This window comes from Cupressus sempervirens, chromosome 6 (assembly GCF_028749045.1).
Source record: "Cupressus sempervirens isolate cs-2001-9-10 chromosome 6, ASM2874904v1, whole genome shotgun sequence".
NCBI lineage: Eukaryota > Viridiplantae > Streptophyta > Pinopsida > Cupressales > Cupressaceae > Cupressus > Cupressus sempervirens.
Window position 1 is genome coordinate 520,626,840 of NC_143123.1, and position 12,090 is coordinate 520,638,929.

General features: G+C 36.9%; 1 protein-coding gene across 1 annotated transcript in view; it reads right to left on the reverse strand.

Moving 5' to 3' along the window:
* LOC149553311 (Glycosyl transferase, family 35) overlaps positions 1-10,718 on the reverse strand; it is a 98,760-nt gene extending 88,042 nt beyond the window's left edge. Inside the window, exon 1 of the mRNA XM_089788773.1 lies at positions 10,493-10,718. Within this exon, the coding sequence (XP_089644899.1) occupies positions 10,493-10,691 (199 nt within the window). The 5' untranslated portion in view covers positions 10,692-10,718. The remainder of the gene's footprint in view (positions 1-10,492) is intronic.
* Positions 10,719-12,090: the final 1,372 nt, after the last annotated feature.

Consider the following 12,090-nt stretch of genomic DNA (forward strand, 5'->3'; position numbering starts at 1 on the left):
TATCCCACACAATGGATCTTTCACATGGACAAACAGGCAAGCTAGATTTTTGCAAATCGCTGAGAGGCTTGATAGGTTCTTCATAACTCAGAGCTGGAAACTCCTTCATGACTCTTTCAATTCTGAAATTTTACCAGTATCTGAATCTGATCACTTTCCTTTGCTCCTGAATGTTGAGTGGAAAGTCTCTCCTCTGTACCGTGCATTTGGTTCCTCCTTTAAGTTTGAGAGTATGTGGTTTAGACACCCACGCTTTGACGCCTTACTGAAACCATGGTGGACTTCTGCTTCATTTTGTAGAGGAACTAAAATGTTCCAGTTTTCCCAGAAGCTTAAATTCATTAAGCTCCAGCTTAAGGATTGGAATGACAAGGTTTTCAAAAACATCTTTGAGCAAAAATCGGTGATTAGTAAGCTACTTGCCGACATTAACCAACACATCATCCAACATGGGTTGGATTCAGCCATGTTTGATAAGCAAAGTTCTCTACAAGTTGAGTGGAATGAGCTTTGCAATCGGGAAGAAGTTTACTGGAGACAGAAATCAAGAGAGTTGTGGCTCAAGGAAGGTGATAAAAACACTAAATTCTTTCATGCTTCAGTAAAACATAAGAAAGCTGCTTCTGTTATTTCTTCCATAAGATGTTCTGATTCTGGTTGCCTTATTGAAGATCCACATGACATACAAAAGGAAGGAGTTAAATTCTTCAAAAATTTGCTTCCCCCCCCCCACCAAATTTAGACTCTAAATCGTATGCTGCAGCTGATCATCTCCTTGCCTGCATTCCAAGATTAGTTTCAGATGGTGACAACAAACTATTGCTAGCTCTGTTTACTCTTGAAGAAATACGTAAAGTGGTCTTCTCTTTTCCTCTAGACAAAGCTCCAAGGCCTAATGCTTTTACAACCTTATTTTTTCAAAGATGTTGGGATGTCATGTGTGTTGACCTCCTAGCTGCCATGGAAGAATCCAGAAGAAATGGTTCTATGCTAAAATGTTTTGATACTACAAACATTTCTCTCATCCCAAAAGTTGCAGCTCCAATTACATTTGCAGACCTTAGACCCATTGCCCTGTGCAACATGGTTTACAAGATTATCACCAAAGCTATTTACTTAAGGCTTCAACATCTTATCCCCTTAATTGTTTCTCATGAACAAGGAGGTTTCGTTTCAGGAAAAGATACAATGGAAAGGACCTTAGTTGCCCACAAGACTCTTCATTCCATTCAGTCAAACCAACAATCTAACTTTGTCATTAAATTGGATATGATGAAGGCCTATAATAGGGTATGCTAGGAGTTTTTGTTCAAAGTTCTCTCCAAATTTGAATTTGCAAAAAAATGGTGCAAATGGATCAAAGCTTGTGTCATAGGGGCTTGGTTTTTGGTGCTTATCAACGGTCTTCCAGCAGGATTATTCTCTTCTACTCAAGGGGTTAGGCAGGGTGACCCATTATCCCCATTCCTCTTTATTATTATGGCAGATGAATTTAGTAGGAGCATTTTGAGAGAGTTTGAAAATGGTCTCTGGCATGGTGTTCACATTTCAAGCACTTCCTTGTCAGTAACCCACTCCTTTTTGGCAGATGATACTCTTTTGTTTGGTAAATCATCTATCATAGAAGCTAAGCAAATCAAGCTGTCCTTGGAGATGTATACTTAAGCTTCTGGCCAAAAGATCAATGCACATAAATCAACTATCTTTTTCTTCAACACCAAAACATTCATATCAAATAAGATTGTTAAGATTTTGGGTTTCTTGGTTGACAAACTCCCCTCCACTTACCTAGGGATTCCCTTCTTTGTGGGGGCCAACAAAGTTCCTTATTGGTCTACTGTGGTAGACAAAATCAAAGTTAGGATCTCAGCTTGGAAGGCTAGGTGGTTGTCTTTTTCTAGGACAATTATGCTTATTAAATCTGTTCTATCTACAATTCCCAACTATTATATGTCAGTCCTCAAAGCACTTGCAGCAATCATCCACCAAACTGAGAAACTTACTCATGATTTTCTTTGGGTTAGCAATATGACTGAAAATAAGAAGATTCCTCTCATCTCCCTCCAAAACATGGCCCAAGAGAAACTGCATGGGGGAGTTAGTTTGCATAACCTTGCCCATAGAAACAAAGCTTTTGGGGGAAAGCTTGTCTGACAAATGTACACTAAGCCTAGATCTACATGGTGCCAAATCTTGCAAGAAAAATATTTAGATGACAGGTGTCCTTCACGAATCTTCTCCATTCTTGACCCTCCTAAGGGATCGGCAATATGGAACTTCATGATTAATTCTAAAGACCTTGTTACCAAGTACATATCTTCGGAAGTGAACAATGGTTGCAGTGTCAAATTCTGGTCTGACTCTTGGAATGGCCTCCCTCCACTCTCCTAGTTGGATCAATATGAAGATATCATTGCCATTTCGACTAGCTGTTGGGGCTCTGAGTTGCTAGATATGTACTAGCTATGGAAATATTCTCTGCAAAAGTAATTTGGATGGACCCTTCTTCACTGCCTCTCAATGATATTCAGTCCTCTTCTCTCACAAATATTTTTCATCAATGGTCTATATTCTTATCGAACCTTGAGGACAAGCTGATTTGGGTTGCATCTAAGGATGGCAAGTACTCAATTAAGGAAGGTTATAGGGCTCTTCAACAAATTGAAAATAATAATAGTAAGAGCAGAGCATATTTTTTATGTTGGAACCCCACTGTCCTCCCTAAAGCGGGCTACTTCTCTTGGTTAGCTCTCAGGAAGAAGATTGTAACAAGTGATAGACTTTCAAAGTTTGGCATTGCAAATCCCTTTTATTGTGTCTTATGTGGGGAAGAGTTAGAATCAGTGGACCATTTAATTATCAATTGCAGATTTGCTTACTCATGCTGGCTGTTCATTATCAAGAAACTTAATGTGTCCATGCCCCTACGAAACAAGATTTGGGATTTGTTTGAATCCTAGCCCGTGCTGTTCTCCTCCTCCACTTTCTCTTGCCTTTGGAAATGTATACCTTCTTCAATTGTTTGGGCGATATGGTGGGAACGAAATAAAAGAATTTTCAGGAAAGATTTCTCTACTAATGATCAAGTTTGTGATAAACTGGAAGTCTCTATATCGGAGATAGCTAACTCTAATTTATCCAACGTCAAATGCAATCATTATTTTTCTCGCTGGGACAAAATGACTTTAAAAGTATGGAAATACATACGTCTACCAGTTGGATCAGCTCCAAATAGGAAATCCATTAACGCCAAAGACAAGTCCATTATTAAATGGCATCCCCCTTTCCGAGATTTCATCAAAATCAATTTTGATGGAGCGTCAAGAGGTATTCTCGGTATCTCTGGGATTGGCATTTGTATCAGAGATTGGTTAGGCAAACCATTGGCAGTTAAGGCTGCTCCAATCAATCCTGCCATGAACAACCTGGCAGAGGCACATGCACTTCTCCACGGTCTGGTTTTGGCAAAGAATGTTGGTTTTTCTAAAATCCAAATTGAAGGGGATTCTCTTATGGTAATTAATGCATGCACGACCAAGAATATTCACAACTGGCAGCTTCGATATATTATGAATTAAATTTGGCAATTACTTCATTCTTTTCAAGATATATGCATCACTCACACGCTTAGAGAAGGTAACAAGGTGGCTGACTGTTTATTTAATTTTGATTGTGATGGCAACTTTATTGAATCTTTTTCAGCAAACAAGATCTCAAACTTGTTTCCCAAATTGGAAAATTTATTATCTTCGGAACTTGTTTATTCAGATGTTAGTGTTGACATTCCCCAACTCGCTGATGGGTGTTCAGCCTCTTCATCTTTCTTCTCTTTCTCTTCATGTTGTATTCTGGCAAGGATATTGAGTTTTCTTCATGTTTCTTTCCCAGTTGAGCCTTTGAATCAGGATATTCATCATATATATATATATATATATATATATATATATATATATATATATATATATATATATATATATATATTCAGTGGTTCGCCCACTTTTTCCTAAAAAAAAAAATTCAAATACCAAACCCAACAAATGTTATTTAAAATCTTGCTGGGTAAAATAGATCGACTATGTTGATTTGGATGAATCCTATTTTTTGTTTGAACACATTTAAGATGTGATATTTTAATTTTGTTTAAGTAAATGGCAATTTATTCAAAAAACTTGAATGAACAAATAAATCACATATTCTACCACTGAATTCTGTGTAACAATCAAAGGGCATGGGAAAACATCCTGCTCATTTGAAGAGTAATTCTACAACAAGCGCATTAAAGAACAGTCTGATTTAAGATTTTAAAACTGGTAACCATGGTTACCAAGTTCAAGACATTCAATTTGTTCAGGAGGTAAAGCAAAACGGTAATTTGGAATTTTTAAATACTTCAGTGCAATTTCTGAAGGAATTGAAAAGTCTAGACTGGATTGAATAAATACAGTGAATTGAAATATTCAGATTCAGACATATCTGAACCAAATCAATCTAGAATTGGTAGCTATGCTTGGAAATATCGGCCTGCTTGACTACACATTTAAGCTAACCAAGTGCAATTTTGATTGATTTAATGGGTAGTTTTCAAATTAGTTGCAAAATTTAAAATATTTTGTGGACTAAAGAGTTTTCCATAATTTCATGAAATGTTTTTAAATGAGCCATAGGAGTTTCATTGCATAGCTATTGGAGAGATTTTTTTTTGTAGGTCACGATTAGGGCTTGCTAGTGCAAATCAGATGTTGGTATCACATTCAAAAGGTCAAAAAAACCCCAAATTGACTTTTATTTCATCAAAATCGAACATCTGAGGTGAAATCTAGAGTCATTTGATTTTTGGAGGTGCGACGGCAATGATTCAAGAAAAATAATTACAGAGGTGATTTTCAAACAGCAATATCTCCCTCATACGGACTCCTTTTCTTGAGCAATTTTTTTTTTGTTTTGGGGTAGAATTTCATGATCTACACATTGGTGCAAATTGTTTGTGATCTCTATTCCTAAATTTTTCTGAAAATTGTCAATCCTGATTTTTACAACTTTAGAGGCTTCATTCGGGCTCATTTGGACACATATTTTAGGTGCTATTTTTTTTTTAAGTGCATAATTTTTTGTCTACTTTTTAGATCTGGTATCAGTTTGGAGTAATTTTGAGTGGACATCGTACTTTCAGCATTTGGTCATTTTTGGCCTATTTTGGCACTTGTAATTAATTAGATCCTTAAGAGGTCTTGTGTCTTATCTTGTTGAGTCATATATAGCTTCATATTTTCAGTTGTAAACATCAAATCAAAAGTCCACTTTGGTTCATTTTGACAAGTGACAATTGTACACGCACTTAGTATAAAGTGTCAAAAATTTATTTAGGGGGGGTTGCCTTGATTAGTACATCATGGATGGGGAAGATTTAATTACCTTGACAACACAAAACTATAAGAAATGGAGTGAATTAGTTCTCACTTATCTTAGTGAGAATAATGCATTGCCATATGTGAAAGGACTTTCATACAATAGTGACACTATTACAATCATTTGTCGTGCACTCTTTCTACATATGGATATGAAGGTTATGGATTCACTTGATGACATGAAGTCAACTGAATTTTATGATATTTGGATTTATCTTTGGAAAATGTATGGAGATCCGCATGTTCCTCCATTCCCAAAAGATCTTTTACCTCCAATTGCAACTACTAATTCTCCTATTGATATTGCATCTATTATTGCTCTTGATGATGCTTTTATTCACACAGTCGTGGATTCACATGATTCAGTGCAGCAAGATATTCATCATCTTCCAGACTCAGTTCTTTGGGATGACTTCTTGACAGACATTGCAGGTCTGTTTGTGGAGTCCTACATTGAGGATATGGGAGACACTATTGATTGTTACAAGATTCAAGAAGAGTTGGCAGATTAACGGATTTCCGGATAATTAATTGATTAACAGAGGAACAAATGTGTTCCTTATAAAGAATTACAAGGACGTTGTTTCTAAAAGAAACAACGTAGACTGAAGACGGAATTAGAAACAAAACTAGAGACAGGATAGGAAACATTCCTATCTAGACTGAAGGAAAAAGAGACGGGATAGGAAACATTCCTATCTAGACTGAAAGACAGACTACAGACAAGTAGTTGAGTATTATAGAAAGTATAAGATATTATCTTAATACCCTCCCTTAATGGTCAACGTACGAATGTCGGAACATTCTGGGATAATTGAGACCCTCCCTAGATCTACAGAATGTTGAAACCAAGAAGCTTTGCCAGAAGAGTGTTATGACTCAAAATAGGTTGCATTTACAAAACTTCGTTTTTGTGGAAAAAACGGTAAAACCCAGAATCTCACACAACCTTGCGTATTACAGACAACTTGAAATGATTTTTGAGGAGAAAATCAACAAACCCAGAATCTCACACAAACTTACGTATTACAGACAACTTAAAATGATTTTTGAGGAGAAAATCAACAAACCCACAAAAACAGAAATAAATTCAGAAGGCAAAAAATGCAGCTTCGCCTTGATCAGGAAGCTCGACAACTTGTGTTGTTGGCTGGGAAACATTTTGCCTTGCTTGGGCAGCCAAACGTTTCTGGCACTCGAATTTCATATGGCCGAACTTGTGACAGTAATTACACTGTACATTTTGCTTCGTAGAGCCATCCAAGGATTGAGCAGAAGGTTGATGCTGGGAAGGCTGAGAAGACTGATGGTTGCCAATGTTCTGTTGAAAGGATTTTGCAGCAAAGGCTTGCTCAGTGGAGGTGGAACTGGAGCTGCTACCAAACTGTTGTTTCCACCGATCTTGCTGAAGCAGCAGGATGCAGAGATCAGTGAACTTTAGATCAACACCAGTAGATGTGATGTTGAGAGTCTCGATAAAATGCTCATAGGATTTTGGTAAACTCCGAAGAGTGATTACCACAATATCCTCTTCCTTCATCTTGCGACTGATGGCAAGTAACTGATCACGGATTTCCTGAATCCGATTCAGGTGTTCCTGGAGCGAGGTGCGCTCATCCATGACAATAGAAAACAGAGTGTTTTTCAGAAAGAAGGCTCTGCTCTTGTCGGAAGTCTCATGAAGACCTTTTAGATGTGTCCAGATTTCGACAGTTGTCTTGCCAGATGGAATCTGAGAAAGCTGGTCATCAACTACGGATAGTTTGAGAAGCATTACTGCCTCTCGATTGTTCAGATCCCATGTATCTTGATCAGGACCCGAAGAAGTCGGACGCTGCGTAACACCCAGAACAAGTTGAGCGGTGTTGCGATATTCAAAGATTGCGATGATGCGCTGCTTCCAGGTTCCATAATTGCGACCATTGAATTTGGAATTATGTTTGAGCAGAATATTTGTCAGAGATGCCATGGCACGTTTTTCAATGAAAACCTGTGAAAATATGTGAAGGCACGTTCTTCGAGGCAAAAATACAGAAGACCCAGAAGAATCAAAGAATGGCCCTGAAGAGAGCTCGAAAAACCCAGAAGGAATCTACTGTCATTTTTTGGATTCGCTGGCTCGAAAATTGAGGCACAAAAATCGAGGCACCCAGAAAAAACGGATGACAACCCAGTTGAGCTCTCGAAAAACCCACCAAGAATCTGCAAACAAAATATTTTTTCGACCCCAAAAATTAGGGTTTCGAAAAAAACGGCCCTGGCTGAAAAAAGTTTGAAAAAACTTCAGATTTCTTGATAAAAAATGGTCAAATCTGCTTCAAAAATGACTAAGAACAGGTGGGATTGCAGAGGCAACAAGTACTGGGTGAAGGTCGCGATTGTATTTGCAGGAAAAAACAGAAGAAATCGCACGGGTTGCAAAAAACGCGATTTCCCTGTCAAATAAGCCTGGAAAAAAAAATACAGATGCGAGCTGCTTTAGGCGTGCTCGACTTGGAGGAAAAAAGGCATGATTTGTGCCATGATTTGCAGTTGGAACGAGCCCCTGAAAAATGCAAAAATAGTGTACCAAATCGCGGCTGAGAGAAACTCGAATGCACAAAAAAAGCACGAATTTGAAGTCACGATTTTTTTTGTGACAACGAAATCGCGAGGTGCAGACAATTTCCCAAGGAACACAGGAAAATAAATTCGAAAATGGGTTTGATAATCTCGAAGAAGAAATTATGATTTTCGAAAAAAAATTTAAGAAATAGGCTCTGATACCATGTTACAAGATTCAAGAAGAGTTGGCAGATTAACGGATTTCCGGATAATTAATTGATTAACAGAGGAACAAATGTGTTCCTTATAAAGAATTACAAGAACGTTGTTTCTAAAAGAAACAACGTAGACTGAAGACGGAATTAGAAACAAAACTAGAAACAGGATAGGAAACATTCCTATCTAGACTGAAAGACAGACTACAGACAAGTAGTTGACTATTATAGAAAGTATAAGATATTATCTTAATATTGATGATATACAGCTTCTCTTTATTGAGGATGATCCTTCTTCAATTGTTGCGAGAGAACACTCTAACCCTCATGATTCTCCACTTGATCTTTCTTTCGAGTTTGACATGATTGTGATACTTTCTTACAACATTGGCAGGAGGTCCCTTTCACTTCAGAGAAGACATTTCAGTCTTTGGACATTGCTTTACATGAATCTCAAACTTCACTTGAGATGTCAAATTGCATGGTTGATCATACTCATGTGTTGCAGATTCCTATGCAGTTTCCTATCACAAATTACATTCTAAGAGTTCTTCCTATTGATTGGGGAGTATTCTTTTGTACACCCATGCCACCATTTCTTCCTCAAGGGAGAAATATAATTCAGTTTTCATGGTGCAGCTTCTACATTGATCCAAGAGCATATTTCATAGGTGCAGATTCTACATTGAGGGGGTGCTTCTTTGTTTCTCTTCCTACTTTTGTTGAGGAGGCATCTTGGTCTTTGGAGTTTGATCCACATTCCTATACGGAGCAATTGCCATTGGTTCCTTGTCTACACTTTATTCTATTGGTCTTGATCTTGGCATTGAATTATTGCCTTAGGCAAATTCTTACATGGTATCAGAGCTATACCAAATTCTTACATGGTATCAAAGCTATACCAAATTCTTACATGAAGTTTACATGTATAAATTGTTGGTTTCCTGCAACAGAAAACTAAATCTTAACCTCATATCCCAAGTACTAAAATGCATACAAAATTTTGCATGAATTTCTCTTAAAAAACACTCTGTCTTTAGAATTTTGGCCCAAAAGTTCTTTGGCTTTTGAATTTGAAATATATTGCAAGTATAACAAATCTAATTGCTTCTTTTAAGAACATTTTTAACAAATTTTACATCGTACATTTTTTGTATAAACTAGTGGTTTCCTCCAACAAAATGCTTGATCTTAGACTCTTGGTTTCCTCCAATAAATTGCTTAATCTAGACTATTGAATCCCAAAAACTATACCACGCCAAAGATTTTACGTTAGTTCACTGATTTGTGCTTTAATTTGATATTTCTTGTATGAAAATTACAATGGTCTTACTCTTATGTGGGTGTCAAAGAGAACTAGTGCAAATTGTACCAATTCAATGGATCATTTTCAACCACAAATTCGTTATATTTCCATGTTATTAATATGAAACGTTTTTTGACCAAATTTTATAGAAGAATGTACAGTTTTGTTATAAATCGTTGTATCCTATTAGAGAACACCTAACATTAGCCTCTTAAAGTCCTAATGTCTATAATTCACACAATTTTAATTAAGTGCACTAACGGACGCCCAGCTTCAACTTATCATTTGATAATCATAGGCATAATCACAGGCATCCCCTTTGCTCTGGATTTAAAAGTTGAATAGTGGGCTTTTGATCACTTCAATGGATATTCTGTGTTTCAAACCTAAACAGGGCACATTTGACCAATCTAGTGATTAAACAGTTAATACTTAATCTTTGTCTCTCGAGCTCTAAATGTTAAAGTGTAAATGCATGCAAATCTAGAACTTGTTCTGATTCATCTTGACCTTCTATAAACAACATTATTTTTCTCAATCTTGCTAAATTTTCAGAAAATTACAGTCAACAAAGCATCTAAACTTAAACTCTGGAATCCTAATAACTAAAGTGCAAAGAAATTTTGCGTTAAGTGCCCTTAATCACGCTCAGATTTCAAACATAGTCACGAGGATTTTTGTCTAATCAGGATATAGAAGTTAAAATAGTGCAAATTTATCTGGATTTAACAACTCATTCTCAACATTGAAAAAAAAATTAAAAAATCTATCACTAGATTTGGTACTCTTTGCATAAATTTCTGCTAATCTGAAAACTAGATTGAGCAATCGAACTCTCCGCATACATCTCTGCTACTTTGGAAACTAGATTGAGCAACCTTTTACCGATTTCAATGACTACGCTTTGCTAAAATTAACCAAATCTATTGGCCATGGAATATCCAATCAGTTACGCAAACAAGAAACGAAAATAACTAGATTTGCTCTTATTTTCCTTATTAAATGCAATCGAAGTGGTGCACCTTGTTCATTTGAAGATTTCTTTGCCTTGGACTCGCTCGCGACGCAACGAATGGAGAGAGACGAAGAAGAGCAGGGTAATTTGGCGGACCTGAATCTAATACCAGCAAAGGCATTCCGCTGGTGGAGGAGTCCTCTGTTGATGCGTCCCCCATGAATGCCTAGAACATTCGACTGGTTGTATGAAGCCATCTTTTCCATTTTAGTATTCTTTGCTTGGCGAGATTCGAATCCGCGACCCAGAAAACTCTAATTTATAGTGATGCGATGCATGACATACAGACGAGGCTGACTGGCAAGCACCGTTACAGAAGATCTCAGCGAAATAAAAAATCAATTTCTCTGCAAAATGAAAAAATCAATTTCCTGTAGAATTAATTTAACTGCTGGAGCCACGTGGATGTATAAGACAAAATACGGCGTTGCATTATCGGATGAGATTTCACAATGACTGTTGACGATGGTTTTGAACGCTCCATTTCATTTTCCTCTCCTTTTCAATCCCTAAAGGTGGGCTCTCTTTGAAGGGCTTCCATTGTAATTTTATTTTTTATTCTTTGGTTTATAATAAATCATTTTTTCCCTCAATGGATGGAATGGCATCAAATAAGCATTTTTTAAAGGACACAATTATTGTCTAGACAAAATGTATCTTTGATTAAATTATGTAATTACGAAACATAATGGATTTTTACAAAAATTTCAGAAGTTATTTCATGTTGATTTCATGACAAATAGCAGAAAACATCACAAAATCTAAGAAGAAATTGTTGCATTTTTGGAAAAAAAAATTTATAGAATTTTGACTATTGGATACATATAGCCTGCACCTTTTTTAAAATGGATGTCAATGGTATGTTTAATTTGGAAAAATTCTAGTATATTTGTTGCATACACTTATGTAGTACATGAGGAGAAATGATAGCTTCAATCATGCATCCATTTATATGGATCTAAACATAATTAAAACAATGTACTAGGCTCTGTTATAAACATGGTCATGCTATGTTTGGAATAGAAAGATAGGGATATATAGAGAAATAAAGGGATGAAGAGAGGGGAGAATAGGGGAGGTGTGTGTGTGTGTGTGTGTGTGTGTGAGAGAGAGAGAGAGAGAGACTCAGCCAAGATATCAGTTGAGCTCCGGTCGAGACCGAGTTATTTGGTTCAAAGTACATCTCAACCACTGAGCACCTATGTGAGCTACTATAGTAAAGTGCTCCCTTGGTAGAGTCATGCTTATGCCCGTGTTAAGTGTGTGTCACCTCGAAACCCTCTTCAAAAGAGTTGCTACTCCTCCATAGTATTTGTTGAGAGGTAAAAGCTTAACAATCATCAAAGTGACAGAGACACACAAATATAGGCGAGGATAAATAAAATGTAATGTCATTAGTCAACTTTATACAGCTCTTGGCTAGAACTATGGAGGAATGAAAAGGTTGAAGCTCTAACTCGATCAATAGGGCCCCCTATAGTTCTATGGGGCTCAACCATTTGGGGAGTAAGGATGAGCGAATGCATCATTGGTACAGAGAAAGCAAGAGAGAGTAATAGGGGAAGAAAGTGAAGATGGGGTTAGAAAAGAGGTGACAAAGACAAA